At 44.5% G+C, this 18,543-nt stretch overlaps 1 protein-coding gene across 3 annotated transcripts in view; it reads right to left on the bottom strand.

Annotated features, from left to right (window-relative positions):
* St6gal2 (ST6 beta-galactoside alpha-2,6-sialyltransferase 2) overlaps positions 1 to 18,543 on the bottom strand; it is a 66,119-nt gene that overhangs the window by 24,680 nt on the left and 22,896 nt on the right. For 2 of the 3 annotated variants that reach the window (XM_051153063.1, XM_051153064.1), the window contains exon 2: positions 1,034 to 2,026. In XM_051153063.1, coding sequence (XP_051009020.1) covers positions 1,034 to 1,958 — 925 coding nt within the window. In that variant the 5' untranslated portion in view covers positions 1,959 to 2,026. Of the gene's footprint in view, positions 1 to 1,033; positions 2,027 to 14,389; positions 14,482 to 18,543 lie in introns of those variants that run through there. The other variant, XM_051153065.1, reaches the window with a different exon arrangement.

Raw genomic sequence — 18,543 nt, 5'->3', positions numbered from 1 at the left:
CGTCAATGCAGCATAGATGGGCAGAGGAGAAGAACAGAGGACCAAAGCTTAGTTCTCAGAACCCACAAGGGCGCTCACAACCTCAACTAATCCCAGGTCAAGGAGAGCTGGTCTCCCCTTCTGGCCCCCACTGACTCCAGGCATACACACCACCACTCACACATACACAGGCGAGATGTTCATATACATAATACAATAATAAACCTTTAGAGAAAACAATTTTTTTTTAAAGAACGCATCATTAAAACTGGGGAGACCTGGTGGCACTCAGAGGAAGGACAGCAGGTTGCCAAGAAGAGACTTAATACCCTATGAGCATATACAGGGGGAGGTAATCCCCCTCAGGAACAGTCATAGGGGAGGGGAATAATGGGAAAATGGGGAGGGGGGAGGGAAGAATGGGAGGATACAAGGATGGGATAAACACTGAGATGTAACAAGAATAAATTAATAAAAAAATTTTTTAAAAAACTGTCTACGTTCGCAACCTGTTAGTGTGTCCTACAGATTTGAGATTTGCAAGCTCAGCCAAGTCCTTTAAAAATTTCTCCCTCCTTCTCCGTATGCTATTGACCCACAGAGACAGTACGATGCCAACGCTCTCCAAATACATGAGGGTTTAAGGACAGCACGTCAGGGTAGACAGCAATCTCATGTTGCTCACTATCTTGGAGAAGATCCCCACAGTGCACACTGGCTATGACCCAAACGAAAGTTGGGTTGAGAGAACAGTCCAGGACTAGAGCTAACCTTTGACTGGAACCTGTTTTCAGCAGCAGCCTAGCTGGCCTCAGAGCCCCTAGATGTGGGTTTAGTTTGTGAGACTTTCAATACACCACTATCGTTCTCTGTATGAGTGGCACTCCTGAAATCAACCTCCAGCATCCCTGACCTTCTCTTCCTCCCCCACATTACTACCAGATGCCCCTGCTATCTGTTCCTGTCTGCTTACTCGCACAGACCATGGTTCCTATGACGGAAGAAGCTTGCCCAGCGTCCAGGGCAGACACCCAGCCAGCCCCACTGGACCCACCGATTTCCTCCCCCAAGGAGGAGTTCAGGATGGCACCGGCGGACATGACTACTGCACAGCTGCGCAGGCCACGTGGGTGCAGCTGGCTCAGAGGCACCCCAGGTACTAGAGGCCGCCAGCCCAGCGCCGAGAAGGGCGCTTCTTTGCCGTCCAGCGTGCGTACGCGCACCCGCCTACGCAGCTCGCACAACAGCTCAGGTCCAGAACGCCGCGCCTCCCGCCGTCCACGAAAGCGCACGCCGTGTTTGTTGAAGGACATGTAGTAGCGCATGGCCTTCTGCAGGCGCGGATTCAGCATCTTCGAGGACACGGCCCCCTTCCATAGCCGGTATAGGAAGGCTCTGGACATGGAGGCTGACAGCATGTCGCTGTCATAGGCCTCCTCTGGCATGTTGCTTAGCCTTGCTTGGCGTAGCTTCTCCCGTTTGTGCTGGGCGGGTCCTGCCCGCCGCGATGTCTCCCCAGCAGAGGAAAGCCCCAGTGTGCCCTGTGGGTGGTGGTGCCACCCTGGTTGACCCGCAACAAAAAAGTAGCCGTCGTCCTCCGGGTAGAAAGCACTTTGCGATTTCCTCCGGACCTGGGAGGAAAAAAACTCTTCCCCATTGTCAAAGCCATCTTGGGTCTGGTCCCATTTCTGTGGATCCCCAGGTCCGCTGTGGAAGGAGCTGGCACGGTGACCGCCCAGCAGCACGTTGCTTGCCTCCAAACTTCTGGGCAAGGAGGGCTCCTGCAAAGCGCCCATGATGGCCCGCTGCTTGCCTTGCACAGGCAGGAGCCCACGGCTCTCCAGGAACGAAAAGGAGCTGGGCACAGGTGCGGCAGGATTGCTGTTGGTGAAGTAGATAAAAATCGCCAAAAAGAGGAGCCCCCAAACAAAGATTCCAAAGAGCATTCGTTGTCGCCATTGCTTCAAGTGTGGTTTCATTGCAGCCCTCTGGGGCCGGCCAGCACTTCACCTTGGGGTTCGAAAGCGCTTGGGAAGGTGCGCAGAACCTGAAAAAGACGGGAGGCCCAGTTAGCATGGGAAAATCTGCTCAGGCACTGTTGGGTCAGCATTTAATAAAAAGTTAAGGGTTGAAAGGGGCATCAGAAAAACAGAATAGACAGCACCGCTGGATCCTCTCCTCTACCTTTCACTCTTGACATCTGAAAGAAAAAGGGTCATGCTATCTCTGTAGAATCTTGAGAGAGAGAAAAATCTTTCCCAAGGGATTCTGGACACGTTTGCTGCCCTAGCCAGAGCACTCTCACACGGTCTCTCACTGTACTTTCCTTCGGAATCTAACAGAATTATAGTTGGGTGAGGCAAAGTTGTGGAATGAAGCATAGTTTGCTTGCTCCTATTTGCTGACAGTCCATCTAAGTCTCGTCTCAAATATTTTATAGGCATCAGTGGTAGGCCTTTCTAAATTCTTCATGAACTACCTGGGCCAACCAGAGGCCTCCCACCTTTAGTATAAAGTCAAGCAATGCTCGGTGACTGTGGCTGCAGGTAATCACTGCAGAGCTCAGGCTGACTTCAACGTCCTCAAGACTGCCTTGCCCTTCTGCAGCCAAGACTGAACCACCATAAACCTGGAGCCACGGTAAACCTGGAGGGAATAGCAGCAGTTAGCTGGCTGTGTTCCAGGCCCTGTGCACTCGTCCTGAGTTATCCCCTTTGGTATTTTGAGCTCTGAGTAAGAAGACAGAAAGCACTATTATATCCATTTCCAAACGGAGAAGCAGGCCAGAGAGGCAAATCAACCTGCTCAAAACCAGGCAGAGCAAGCAGTGTTAGGTACAAACCTATCCTGATTCTGGGGCTCACTGAGTTTTGAAACCATCTGCTCATACCAAGAAAAGTTGTATTTTCTAGATTTAGCTTATTGTCTGTCCATGGCAAAGGATCACTTTCACCCAGACTGCCACTCAGAACGATACTTCTCTGTTTCCCTCTGTACCAAAATGTTACGACCAAGCCAATTACTGTCAAACCTCTAAGTGCTTATTACTCTTTCTGTGTCCACATATCCTACTCAGTGGCAAGTGATAACGGACAGTTTCCTACAGTGCAGTCTGGGGCCACGAGTTGAGTGTCATGTTCTATGTTACTTGACTAACCTGTCCACTAAGGACACAGTCCATCACTGCTTCACGTTATAATGTCCAACAAAAAGGTCTAGGAGCCCTTTCTAGTATTTTAAGCATCCAGTGGAAATCAGAACATTACCCTTAGTAACAATTATCCTATTTCCAGTAAAACCGTGGGTATTGCGATATCATTCCATCACTTACTACCTAGAGTTGGTGCTGACTGTACAGTTGGGGTCCCTATCCATAAGCATTTCCTCACTTTGGATGCCTGCTTCAGGTGGGGTCACTAGGCCATGCTTTTCTAATGGTTCAGCTATCAAGCAGAGAGTTCCCACAACACCCCTTAGGCTTGATAATTTGCTAGAATGACTAACAAAACCAAGCACAGTGGTACAGTTAATTATTTTAATTTTATGTACACATTACCCACAAGGTGATAAATGGAAGGATATTGCCTCTGGTGAATGAAAGCTTCACAAGTCAGAGAGTCTGACTGAGCCTCTGCACCAGCGTTTGATTGACGTGTTATGTGGGTAATGCCCGAGTCGATCCACAGCTCTCCTTTCCTTCTTAGAGCCTATCCCCAAGGTCCAAGTGGGAAATTTCACATTGTCAGCCTTCCTGAAGCCCCCAACCTAAAGCTGTGCCGGGGCCTGTGATAACGAGCAGAGTGCTATCACAGGGAATGTGAGTATTTAAAAAGGCTCCTTCACTGTTCACCTCACCCCACTGCTGAAGGGGCGAATTTGAAAGCCTGCCTTCCTGCCTGCCTGCCTGCCTGCCTGCCTCTGACTAGGAATGGTTTCACTGCTCTGAGCAGCAGTTTGGGTGGGTAACAAAAAGGAAGATAATAAGATCCTTTTACCATTAGCCTGTGAGAACACTTTTTATAACCTAAAGATAAAGGTGAAGTGTATAAAGAGCTAAGGGAATAAAATTAAAGCAAAAAATAACCCAAGCCAGGTTTGAGCTGCTGGGAAGAAACCAGACACATCTGTCCCCAAGGTTCATGCTTCCCATGATGCGCGAACTCACATTGCCTTTTACTTTAGTGGCTGCAGGAAGCTGAAGCAAGCCAAGTCTGAAGGTGAACCTGCTGAGCTACACAGAATGATTCCCAAGATCAGAACCTGGCTTCATTACATTAAAAAAAAAAAATCCCCTCTTTCCTTGAAAAGGAAAAGAAAGATTTTTTCTGTCAAAGGAAATAACAGTTGGCATAGTAGGGAGGTAAAATAATGAGAAGATGACTGGGGACACTTGGAAGAGAAGACCCTGCCAGGTACCCAGGGCCTCGTGGCCGTTTGTTCTTTCCTGCCTCATGTGCTAAGCAGTAGAACACTGAAGAATTCCCACCGACTTCAGAGCTCCACAAGAGGATTAAGAATCCTAAGGCAAAGACCAGCAGTTCCCCATGAGGTAAGATGCACAAACCTCCTGACACACAGCAATTATGACAAGGAGGTTTTCTGCCTCCACTCCTGACGAGGCTTCAAATGTTAATAAGTCAAGCAGTCTCTGCTGCAACTGTGGTGGCTGCAAACCTTCTGTTACTAATTAAGAGGCCATTCTCCGAAACGATTCATCTGAAAGCAGTGGCAGATCCTCCACTAGCAAAACACCCAGAATTCCTTCGGTTTCGTCCTGGTTTTCGTCAGACACACTTTATAACAGATCTAGGTCATGAAGGTGAGTTCACGCATGCATCCCTCTTCTGTGTGGAAGGGAAGCTTTTGTTATGCAACAGTTCCCCTCTACTAGTACATCTGACATATTGTAATGACATCACTTAAGCAGAGTCATCTGTTACACTCACTGTTGTATGTCATCGTTAGCTGGTGTAACATAAATGGCGTCACAAGTGGATGAGAGGCCCGTCAGGCAAATCATCTGTCCCCAGGTGCCAATGGAAAGAAACCGCTCCCTAGTCAGACCTTCACATGTATACTGTCAATGAGGGTCCGATGGCGGGACTGTCAGGTCCCTGCCACGTTCCTCCTGGGAACGGCTGTGGCAAGATCAGCAGCATAGTGGACCAGTGTGGCTTTCTCCCCCTTTGACAGCCACTCTCAGTTAGTACCTAACAGCAGGAAGGCTTGATTCCCAGCAGGCTTCCTCTGTGATTGCCACTATCTCTGTCCTCTTCCCACCCTTTCCTCCGCTTCTGTTTCTTGTCTAAGCAAACCTCCAGGGAAATTCTATTTTTGCATGGAGAACCTCTCCGTAACCCCTAGAAATTATTCTGATTGCTTTGTCCATCTAGAAAGCTCGTTGGGTTTCCTTAGCAAAGATATGGACGCCCCCCCCCCCCCCCCGCCCAAAAGAGTCCAGTTGTCTCAGGATGGTTAGTTATTCGGAGGAGTGCTTACATTATCCTTCAAAGTGCTCTGAGAGAAACCACAGTTTCTCAAAGTCGCAATTCATCACATGTTGCTAGATGAAATAACAAAGGTTTAACATGTGAGCTGTGGAGAGATACCCGTATCTTAATGGTCTTCAGGATCCTTTTCCTTAAAATGATCTCTTGTTATAGCTGAGAAGGCACCCTGCACACAGCAGAGAGATACAGTGCTCCAGCTAGAATCCTTCTGTGGCCCCCACAACCTCACAGGGCCCTTTACAAATGACACTTTTCCTTTCTTCACTTTTGTAAACGGAAGAATTTCTTCACTTCTATAAGCGTAAGAAAGTCTCTAGACTGCCAAGTACAGAAGCCCAAGAGTCCCAGCCTATTTTTTTAAGCCACATTCAGAATAACAGAAAGTAAAAGTCAGCCAGGTCACGAGAGTATTTTGGTGATAGGCCAGTGGCCCCTTTCTAAGGAGCACATCAAATCTTTTTCTTTGGAAGGGAAGTCCCCTTGTGGTAGATAGACCTCTTCTCTGTGACAAGGTGGGGGTAAGGGTGAGTCCAGATGCATGTGGAAATACAGGCTTCCTATGTCAGGAAGAAATGACAGTCTCCAAGGACTTCATTTGGAAAGGTGTGAGCTTTCGCAGTGGATGCCAGGGCAATCATTGGTGGTCAACTCCTGGGACAAGCTACAGTGGAGATGACAGCGAGCCTCCTGTAGGTGGCAGCAACATCTCACTCAATCTGGAAAACTCAAGGAGAGTGGGATGGCCTAAGGGGCATTCTTAATCTGTATCTCCCAAATGCATTGGAACTAGCAAAATACACCAACTGGAGGAAATCCTGTGCTTTGGAATTGCTTACACAGGCTCGTAGCTGTGCGTCTCAGCCCATGATGAAAGTCTGGGCAGCTCCAGGAATATACAAGGTTAGGCTGTTCGATGATTAGGCCGTTTGCATGTCTAGGCTGCTACGTGGTTATGTCATATAGGCGGAGCTGGGCCTATAAGGCCACACTGTGCAGTTATTGAGTGGCTACGTCATGGTATACAGTAGGTTGTGTGTTGAATGGTTGGGCTGTGGTATGTGGAAGCTGCTATGCAGTTAAGATGTTGGATGCCTAGATTTTGGCATGTGTAGGCTACTGCATGGCACCGTGAGCGCATTTAAATTCCTCATGTTAATATGATACACAACAAAATATTCAGTAAACAACCTCTCATCCTGTATGAACCTGAATCTCCAAGGAGCTCTCTGTTAATATGTTACCACAAAACTCTTCTCCAATTTACCTGGAAGCTCTGAAAAAAAAAAAAAATTCCTGTGTGCTATGCAGGCACCAACTTTATCTTTTTTTGGTTTTGTTTTTTGTTTTGCTTGGTTTGATTTTTACAGACAGACTTTCTCTGAGAAGGCTTGGCTATCTTGGACTTGAATTCACAGCGATCTGCCTGCCTTTGCCTCCCTTAGTGCTGAGTTGTTATTTTATTTTATTTTTTTTTTTGTTTTCTTTTTGTCCCTGTTATAAACTACTGTTCCTGTCTTCTGACCATCTCCTTAAATTTACCAGCCCTATGTGATCTCTAAACATCCCCCCATCTCAAAAGTACAGTTTCATTTGCTGCAGTTAACTTGTTCCCAGAAACTATGCCTCTGCATGAGTCGTCTTCAGCAGAGATGGTTCAGTGTTGGGATCCCACCCCTACAGGGACTTCACCATGGCATAGTGTGCTGCTGGATAGCATTTCCAGAGAGTTCCACACACTGAGCCTGGTGACCCTAAGCAGTGCCTGAAGCAAGACAACACAGCTCACTGCTTTACCACACAGTTCCACGACACTCTCTCTGTCTCTGTCTCTGTCTGTCTGTCTGTCTCTCCCCGCCCCCCTTCCTTCTCCCCTTCCCTCTCTTTACTACAGCCTCGCTTCTCTCTGCACTAAGACAAACCTGGAGTTGTTCAGGGGAGAGAAGGCCTAGAGTTGGACACTGGTGATCAGTGTGGAAGAGGGGTGATTGTTCCAAGCCTTCAAACACCTCGGCTTGTTTCTGCACGAGGATGTGTACAGAGGACAGACAGCGAAAGGGTAGTAAGAGCTTTGGATTGGCAGGGTGGGGTGGGGGGGCAGGGGGTGGGGGGGAGGTGGGGAGGGAGAGGGTGGGAACTCTTATGAGATGGTGGCAGATAATTTTAGGTCAGTTAATTTCTACAGTACAGTGTTTGTACTGAAAAGTGCGGGAAGATGGGAAGTGGTCCCAAAGGCAGATTTACATATGTGAGTCTCCCAGCTTTTGGTGGGGCAGAGGCAGGGGAAGGGAAAAATGATTCCAGAAGGCAAATGATTGATTCCACTAGTTGTATGAAGACAATACAAGCTGCCTAGTGTGAGGGTCTGCTGGCTTCTTAAAATAGCATTTAGCCTTTGGCCACAGTGGCTCTTTGTTTTACAATCATTAAGCATTAAAATATTTACAGTTTTTATGACTAATGTGCCAAGGCTTGTAACTGGAGCTGTCAATTCAATTCAGCATGGATATTTAACAGGCCAGAAGATATGAAATTGCAGGCTAGCCTTTAAGACTTGAAAGCTTTAAGCGGCCTCTTAAAATGGAAACAGGCTTGGAGGTCAAACACAAAGGAGGCTCTTAAAGGAGAGTTCTATACAAGCATAGGCTACCATTTCTTGAAAAAGGCAACATAGGTTGCTCCTAATCTTAGCCCAAGAGGTATCTAGATTATCACCACAGGCTGGCAGTGCATATGCACGAGATGGTAAGGCTGGGAAGCCAGCACCAACATCCCCGACCTTGGCATCGGGTGGACAGAGCAATACAAATGACTGCAGCTGGCGGTGTGGCCCAACTGGTAGAGTGTTTTCTCAGTGTGTGCAAAGGCTTGGATTTAGTTAGCACCACACGCAATCACATGTGGTGGCTCACACCTGTCATTCCACTGCTTGGGAGGAGTTGCCATGAGAATCCTAAGTCCAAGATCATCTTTCCTTGTCTACTTAGTGAGTTCAAAGCCATCCTGGACTATATTATACCCTATCTCCAAACCAAAAACAAGCAAACAAACAAAAAATCAGCAAGAGCAAAGATAACCTGGGGTTGACTAGAAATCTCTCTGTGGTCAGAAGACTGTTGCTTTATAACAGAATGCTCCACTCTTAGTTTCTATGCCAAACCTGAATCCATGACTATACCTCACCAGCCTTGCCTTATGAAGTGGATGGATGATGTGACATGTCCAGCACAGGTTTCATATTTGTACAAATGGAACGAGTGGCATTAAAAGTTTGGGTTCTGCTGCTTTTGAGTTTGGGTCCCATGTGTTCACTGAGCATTTGCTAGTATGCATCCCCTAAGTCGGGGCATCCCTGGTTAGACAAACGCTAACACTTGACTGCAGCTTCTAAGCCCCGACTAAGCGCTCCCTAAATAAAAGCCTGTCCCGGCTGCTTCAGTCATGAGTGTGAACCTGTCCTAGACGGGCTGATAAGCATCTCCTAACAGAGTCGGTGTGCAAATCAGCTTATTACAGTTCACTCTGCTCTAAGTCAACACACAGATATTAAGCTGAAGGGAAGGGTGCATGCACGCCACATGGCGCTTTGCCCTTAAAGAACTGACTTTGTAGCAAAAGCAGGAACAGGAAGGACTCTACGCTGTCAAAGTCCCAAATCTCTTTAGGCCAGAAGATGAGGTTACTTACAGGAGCAAAAGAAATGGGGGGGGGGCTTGGGGGAACTTACAGAAGAGTTCAGAGGCGCCATGTGACATTTGCTTCTCTCTCTCTTTGAAAGAGGGTTTGTGTGTAAAGATCTAGATGAAAGGTTAAAAAATAGCAGAAAGGCTAAATGTCTTGGTGCTGTCTCCGTGAGCAAGTACCCAATATGACCAGCGAGGGTGTCAGAGGTCAGAATGGCCCCTTATGTGACAATGTAAAGCACATCACACAACTCTACAGACTAAATGCCGCTGAGGGGAACAAAGAAACCTAAATGGGCAAGAGGGGAAGGTAGCATGTGCATCCTTGTCATTAAATCTGGGCACATACACTCCTTTACCAACATCTGTTTCCTCACATATAAAGTAGTTAATAATTTTAAATAATAACAGTCGTAAAAGCTGTAAAAATAAGACATCGGTGTCACTAGTTGCAATTACATTCATGTATCTGTTTACAAAGCACTTTATGTAACAATTCCTGGTAAAAGAGTAACACAAAAAACATAAAATGTGTATTTTACACTAGGTTCCAGATTTAGTCAAAACTTTAATGAGACAGTGGTATCAGTCAAGAAGAGAGAAACTGTGTAACTATACTAGTTTATGAAAGTAAAGAAAGGACAGCTAGATGACTCAGTGGCTAAAGGTGCCAGCCACTGAAGCTGCTGACCTGAATTTGAACCTTTGGGCCAACAAGGCAGAAAGAGATAACTGAACCCACCAAACTGTCCTTACACACACACACACACACACACACACACACACACACACACACACACACACGAGTCTTCAAATAAAAATATGCAGTTTTTTTTTTTTTTTAGGTAAATGAAGAACACAGGGGATTTCACTGGAACAAGCAATAGGTCCTCAGCTCTCAAATCCACATGAACTTGGCTGAGTTTCTCTGCCTTTAGCTTCATTTTCATATAGACAATGAAGAGAGTCCAAGCCCCATAAAGTTACAGTTGTTTACATTCACATTATCTTTTTGTATTTTCCTGTAATAATTATTTATATTTATGAGGCATAGCAAGATACTTCAACACACTGTGCATCTAACAGATAATGGTAATTACAACTGTTATCTCTTCATAGTCACGCTAATATTCTAACACACCAGTGTACACAGTACTGTTGCTGCTGAATTTCCTAAAGTGGTTATGTTTAAGAGGGGGGGGGGTTGTTACTTACTTGACTATTACTACATTTTTCAAAGTGGCCCTACGCTTGAAATTTTTTTAGACATTATTCTACTCTCACAGGAGTGTTGGCACTGGTACCCTGAGAATCTCTTTAGAATAAGAAAACGACAACTCAATCCTATAATCTGATCCACCTTGAACATTGTGAATATATACATCAAAAGAACAAGGGTGTCTTAAAATAAGATAGATAGATAGATAAAAATTACCTAACCCCAAACACATAAGCCCCAATGCAAAGATCACAAGAGACATCATAAACTAAGGCAACACAACTTCTCCCAAAATTAACAACTTAATCTGAGTGAATGAATGAAACCCCAGACAAAGAATACAAAAGAATGATTATAAATCTTTTCAAAGAAATCAAGCAGTACAAAATAAACTCTAGAATGTATGCCAACACAAACAAGCATATGACTTAAATAAAGAATTCAAGAAAGAGATTGAAATAATGAAGGAAAAGTCAACTTGAAGTACTGGAAATGAAAATTTCAATGATCTCAAGTAAAAATGTCCTCAAAATGTCTGAATAGGATAGTTCGGAGGAGGTTAAATATCAAGCCTTAAACACAGAAAAGGAATTAAAACAATTAGTCAATGATAAACATAAATTAATAAAACATATTAACAAAGCACTGAAGATCTATGGAATATGATGGAAAGACCTTATCTATCCATCATGGGCAGAGACCAGGAAGAGGTACTTCAGGACAAAGGCAGATAAACAACTTCAAAAACAAATCTTAGCAGAAAGTGTCCCAAAATATAGGGAAGATAACCACCCAAGGACAAGAAGCATTTAGAATGATAAGCAGACAAGACCATAAAAGAGCACATTATAATTAAAAAAATTACATATGCAGTATAATGAAATATATTTAAATCTACAAGAGAGAAACAAGTGGAAAAAAAGGCAAGCACATCAGAATAAAGGCTGATTTCTCTAAAGGAACTTTAAAACCCAGGAGGACTCATAATAATGAAAGAACAGGCTAAAAGAATTAATGACCATCAAACCATCTTTACAGAAGATGCTGTGAAGATTCCTTCAGACTGAAGAGAAAGATGAACACACCTATGAACCTACAGGAAGAATGAAGCAATGACAGAGCAATAAGCAAGCAAATGAGGAATAATAAGGCACCAAACATTACAGATAAAAAGTGACTTCCATACCCTAGTCTGAGCAAGTGATAAAAGTCTTCCTGACAAAAAGTCAACAAAGATATATCTGAGTTAAATGACAACAGAGACCAAGTGGATCTAATAGAAATCCACAGGACATTACATACCAACAGTGCAGAACACACTTTCTTCCCAGAAGTCTTTGGACTTTCTCTGAAATTGTTCAAAAAATATGACACAAACCAAGCCTTAACAAATAAAAAATGTATTTTATCTGACCACAATGAAATGCTAACAGTCAACACCAACACCAGAATAAGAACCAGATCATTGGATACATTAAGAGATAAATAACCCCAAGAATGATATAAAGATGAACACAGCATAGAAGAACCTATGTACTCTAACAAAAGACGTCCCAAAAAGAGAGTTCACTGCTCAAATGCCTACATTAAGATCCAGAGAGGTCTCAAATAAATAAATTCATCATGCACATTAGGCTCTCAGAAAATTAAGTCAGATCTCAAAGCAGTTTAGTGTAGAAATTAATGTAATGAAACAACAATAACTATAGTAGCAGTAAGAAAACACAAAGCATAAACATGGCATTTTAAAAAAGATAAACAAGATTCTAAACCCTTATAAGGCCAAACGAAAAAAGAAAGAAAGAAAGAAAAGAAACAGAAAACTGAAAGTAATTAGAGTTTCAAAGGGAATCAACACAAAGTACTTCAAAAATACTTATGAGGGGGGCTGGAGAGATGGCTCAGCAGTTAAGAGCACTGGCTGCTCATTATAAGGTCCAGGTTCAATTCCCATCACCCATTATGGGTCATAGGCATCTGAACCCCAGTTCCAAGCTATCTGCTGTCTTCTTCTGGTCTTCGTGAACATCAGCAACAGATGTGGTACAGCCATAGATGCAGGTAAAGAACCCACACACACAAACATAAAGATTAAAAAACACAAATAAATAAACCTTACTGCAAAACTGTTATATTGGAAAATCTGAAAAAAATGGGTATAGTTCTAGACTCAAAAGATCTACTATAATTAAATCAAGATGAGATAAACAATTTAAACAAATTTACAATAAGCAATAGGATGAAAAAAGGATAAAACATCTCCCAACTAAAAGAAATATAAGCCCACATGAATTCGCTCTTGAATTCTAACAGAATCATGGAGGAAAGTAACACCGGTCCATTTTAAACTAGTCTATGAAATATAAAAAGAAGGCATGTTACCAAACTCTTTCTAAGAAGCCAGTATTACCATGATACCCAAACTAAATAAAGATAAAATATACAACACATTTATAATACATTCCATTAAAAATTCAGGAGCTCAGAGAAATAGGTCAATAAATTAAGTGCCCGTGGTCATGAGAACATGAATTCAGCCCCTGGAACCTGAAGGTAATAAGCCAGACATTGGCCTAACCTTTGACCCACATCATGGGAGAGAGCCAACCCTTGACACTATTGACTATACTCTGCTATGCTCACAGACAGGAACCTAGCATAGCTGTCTTCTAAGAGGCTCCGCCCAGTAATGGATCCAAACAGATGCCGAGACTCACAGTCAAACACGAGGCAAAGCATAGGGAGTCTTGTGGAAAAGGAAGGGCGGGGAGGATGGACAGATGGAGGGGACAGGAGCTCCACAAGAAGACCAACAGAGACAACTAACCAGGGCCCAGAGGGGCTTATGGAGACTGAAGCACCAGCCAAGGACCATGTAGCGATAGGGCCTAGGCCCCCTACACAGATACAACAGATGGGTAGCTCAGGGTTCATATGAGTCCGACAGTAAAAGGAGCGGGGCGGTATCTGACATGGATCACTTCCCCCTTGCCTTGGCAGGCCACAGGGGAGGAAGATGTGCTCAGTCCTGATGTGCCTTGATGAGCTGGGGTGGGAGCTCTCCTTTTTTAAGGAATAGGAGAGGTGGATGGGGGAGGAGTGAGGGAGGGTGGGACCTGGAAGAGAAGAGGAAGGGAGCTATGATCCAGATGTAAAGTGGATAGATAAATTAATTAATTAACAAAACCAAGCATATTAGTGTGCATTTGTAATCCCATCACTGGGGAGGTGGAGGAAGACAGCAAAGCCCAGGGCAGTGAGAAGTCCTATTTCAAAAAGTAAGGCAGATGGATCCTGAGAAATGATGTCCAAGGTTGTCCTCTTGCCTGCCTGCCTGCCTGCCTGCCTGTCTGTCTGTCTGTCTGTGTCTCTCTTTCTACACACACATACATGCATACACACATACACACACACTCACACACACACACACGACAAATCTCCCTCATAAACATGGATGTACAAATGCTTAATAAAATACTTCAAACAATTCCTGAACACATGAGAAAGCTCATTCACCATGGTCAAGCTAGCCTCTTTTCAGAAAGACAAGGATGGCTCAATACACTCTGTGACCATAGGTAGTAATTTTCAAGTTGACAGGATCTGGAATCACCTGGGAGACAGGCTTGCACAGACATCTGTGAGGGATAATTTAGTTTCTGGTCGTGGTTGTAGACGATTACTTTGACTATGTGAATTGATGTGGGAAGACCCATATTAACCATGGGCAGGAGGGCCCCCTTAGAGTGGCATAATGAGAGGGTTAAAATGGCAAGAGTGAGTCAATCACTGGCATTCATGATTTTTGGTGTGCATCTTGTAGACACAGCGTGCTCAGGTACTTCGAGTTCCTACTGCCTTCAATTCTATGACAGGATGGACTACAGTTCAAACTGGGAGCTAAAAGGAACCCTTTCTCTCTTAAGTTGCTTTTATTAAGTTATTTTATCACTCCACCAAGGATGGAAACTAAGCCACATGCAAATCGATAAATGTAATACCTCATACAAATGGGCTCAAAGGCAGAAATTGCAGGAAACTACATGTCTTCTCAATAGGTGCTGACTAATCCTTTGACAAAATCCAGCATCTCTTCATGACAAAAGCCCGAAGAGACTAGGAGAAAAGAAATATATCTCATCAAAATAAAGATTTTATGTGACAAATCTATCGCCAACATTGTGCTAAGTGAAGAAAAACTCAAAGCCGTTCCATTACAATCAGGACAATACAGTATTTGAAGTCTTAGCTTAAGCCACAGAGCAGAGGTGTATGAAAGGGATACAAGGCAGAAAGAAGTCAAAGTGCCCTTAATTGTGGGTGATACAGGACCATGCACAAGAAACCATGAGGCCTCAACCAGACTCTTACAACTGATAAAAACTTTGAGCAAAGTAACAGACTACAAAATGATGACGCAAAACCCGCAGCCTTCCTGCATGCCAAAGATGAACATACTGAGAATGAAATTAGGGGAACAATTCCATTTACAACAGACTCAAAAAAAGAAACAAACAAACAAACAAACAAAAAAAAAAAAAAAAAAAAAAAGAAAGAAAAAAGAAAAGAAAAATGTTATGACCTCTATTATTCTACTATGAAAACCCAAAAAGAAAGAAATCAAGGAAGACACTAGAAGACAGAAGGGCCTCGGAAGACACTAGAAGACAGAAGGGCCTCGGAAGACACTAGAAGACAGAAGGGCCTCGGAAGACACTAGAAGACAGAAGGGCCTCGGAAGACACTAGAAGACAGAAGGGCCTCGGAAGACACTAGAAGACAGAAGGGCCTCGGAAGACACTAGAAGACAGAAGGGCCTCGGAAGACACTAGAAGACAGAAGGGCCTCGGAAGACACTAGAAGACAGAAGGGCCTCGGAAGACACTAGAAGACAGAAGGGCCTCGGAAGACACTAGAAGACAGAAGGGCCTCGGAAGACACTAGAAGACAGAAGGGCCTCGGAAGACACTAGAAGACAGAAGGGCCTCGGAAGACACTAGAAGACAGAAGGGCCTCGGAAGACACTAGAAGACAGAAGGGCCTCGGAAGACACTAGAAGACAGAAGGGCCTCGGAAGACACTAGAAGACAGAAGGGCCTCGGAAGACACTAGAAGACAGAAGGGCCTCGGAAGATACTAGAAGACAGAAGGGCCTTGGAAGACACTAGAAGACAGAAGGGCCTCGGAAGACACTAGAAGACAGAAGGGCCTTGGAAGACACTAGAAGACAGAAGGGCCTCGGAAGATACTAGAAGACAGAAGGGCCTTGGAAGACACTAGAAGACAGAAGGGCCTCGGAAGACACTAGAAGACAGAAGGGCCTCCTATGCTTGTGCGTCGGAAGAACCAATACTGTGGAAAGGACAGTCATACCAGAAACAGTGTAGAAATTCAGTGGACGTCCCTCCACCCTCACCATGTTATTGTCCACACAAAGAGAAGTATTTGTGGTTCTTACATAAATAACAAAAATCTAAAACCGACAGCTAGGCGTGCTGTGTGGCAGCAGGTGTACTGTGCACTTATAACGTGAGTATCCTGACTCACAACCACTGGGGACGATGGGGCTTTTCCTGGTGCTCCGTTTTCCATCCACCTGTCAGTTCTTCCTAAACAAAAATAGTCACCCGCTCATTGAGAACTCATGACCCGGATGTGATATCCTTATCACAGGCTGTGCAGGACACGTTGCTGTTAATATAGGTTGGTCCAAGCATACAGGGGGAAAAAAAGCTGCATGATATGGCTTGTCAGAGAATGGGTGACGTCTGCTTCAGAGTGCTGTTGAACAGTGAAGAGGAAGAAGTCATATTGGGGGAAACACTTTAGTTAGAATATCCCACCAGTTAATTCAGTTTTCATTACATGATCTACTGTCAATTATATCACAGGGATCTTAGTCAAGTTCTTGTTTCAAATGAAAAGATGACTCGTGTATGCATTTAAGAAAGTCCCAGTGCAAACCCCAGCCAGGTGAAATGTCAGGCAAGTAGAGATGCCAGTGGTTTGCACTGTGCTGCTTGCTATTCAGAGGATGCGCTATGGTGGGATTAGCATTCTTAAAAATTTGGTTTTGAGGATGAGACTTTAAAACCTATTAAAAGAACTACCATCTTGTGAAGGTGTTAACACCTTGTTTCTAATGATAGGGCTCATCCCATAAAAGACACGGGATAAGGCAACCATGTCTTCCTGGGTGGAGAACATGAGAAGGAAGCATGAAACTTATATTAAACCACATGTATGCAATTATTTTGAAATGAAAAAAAAATCAAGTTGAGTATTTAGTATGTGAAATGGGCCTTTAAAGATACTTTACAATTAACCTTTAACCTCCTCTGCAGTGACCAAGGAAGGACTGTGTAACTTTTCTGAATGGAACAGACAGTGGTGTGGGAAAAGCAGATCTTAATTACATGAGTGTGGTACCATGTAGTCTTCCCTGATTTTTTTTTTCTACCACATTTCCTTTTATTCTGTGGCCTTCCTCCATTCACAGGGCAGGCTTCCCATCCACAATAGATAACATCACAAGGGGACCTGAGTATATTCCTGCTAATTCATGGTCAAGTCTAAAAGACACCTTTCCAGAGATGAGGCAGGAACAAAAATGGCCGAGCCAGTTTCTTCATACTCCACAAGGGGGTCAGACTGGTTCCCTGCTTCTGTGAAGGGAGAGCGGGGCCTAGAACAGAAGCGTCAGATGCAGACAAAGGTCTCTAAAGAGTCCCTTGCTTGAAGAACTCTCACACAACAGCACTACGGGTGCTGTTTTAGCCCCTTCCTCAACACCTCCTGCCCATCCCCCTTCGTGAACATGCTCTACTCACGCTGCCACATGGTGTCTGCACAAGACCTTCCCTTTGCCCGAGTCCTTCCTTCTCTGGACCAGCCTGGCTGCCTCTTGGTTTTACTGAAGTTGACTTTGCTTTCCCAATCCTTCTGTGTCCTGCCTGCCCAGGTTAGGTGGCTTTGTTTCGATTTTTACATTGACCGTGCTGCCTACCTTTCCTTTGTTAATGGGTGGCAGACTCTCCTGTGAACCACTCAGCCTCAGTGCCTGTGGCAGTTTGCTCAAGAAGGAAGTTGGAAAGGAAAGAAGTGGGTAAGACTCGGGGACCTAATTCTAAGCGAACATCCAGGGAAGGTCTTAGGGAGACCGAAATATTTAACCTGGGAAGGAACGGAGAGTGAGAAGTTAGATTCCTGAGTGCATTTCAAGTGGGGGAACCTCAATAGTGAAAAGCTAAGGCAGCTAAGACCCTGGCCAGCATGCATTATGATGTGGGAAAAGTCCCAGGTTATTTAGAATCTTCTTTAGAAGGATCCAGCCACCTGTTACCAAACCCGCAAACACACAGTGAATTGGACTTGCTGGCATCTGAAAGCATACTATCAGTGTTTGGTAATGTCAAGGCTGTCATGACACTCGAGCCTGACCACAGCAAGCAGGCTGCAGTGCCCTTTCTGGATCTCAGTAAAGACCATTCTCCACCAATGATTTTGCTAGAACTCATTTGCAACAATGCAACTAGGACTTTCAGAAGTCTAACTTGTGACATACAGAACCAGAGAGAAAAGGGGGAAATGACAAGGTAGCCACAGCTTTGACCAGCCACATACAATAGGCTGGGAGAGCTCTGTTCTGCTCTTGAGACATTATAGACAGACATGAAAGAAAAGCAAAAAGGAGAGGTCGTAGTCATGGCTGAGTAACCAAAGTCTGCACTTAGAACCCCCCAGGATGACACAAATACAACACAATAAAAGAGAAGAAAGACAGCATGGCTTCTGAAAACCACATAATCCATCCAACAGTCGTGTCAACAGGCATCTGCTTTCCCTGCAGCCCACCCTTTCCCTTTGTGGTAAAGCTCTCTGGCCTGTGCACGGACACTGGCCACCTGTCCTGTGAGGAGAAAGCTCATTCACAAATATGTAGAAATGTTAATTTACACACAGAGAGAATTTGGTGACGTACCTACTACAATTCATAATGTCCCAGCAGTTGAAACTTTGAGGGGCAACCCCACACCACAGGTAAAAATTTCTCTCCTTGACTTCTCTGAGTGGCTGTGGTATAGGTAAAAGCACACTGAAACTCTAGCTGAAATTGCCTTTGTTCTGTTTATAAGGGCCACACAAGACATAGAAG

The sequence above is a fragment of the Acomys russatus genome, chromosome 11 (assembly GCF_903995435.1).
Source record: "Acomys russatus chromosome 11, mAcoRus1.1, whole genome shotgun sequence".
Classification (NCBI taxonomy): domain Eukaryota; kingdom Metazoa; phylum Chordata; class Mammalia; order Rodentia; family Muridae; genus Acomys; species Acomys russatus.
Note: the sequence above shows the minus strand (reverse complement) of the source record. Positions and strands in the feature narration are given on the sequence as shown.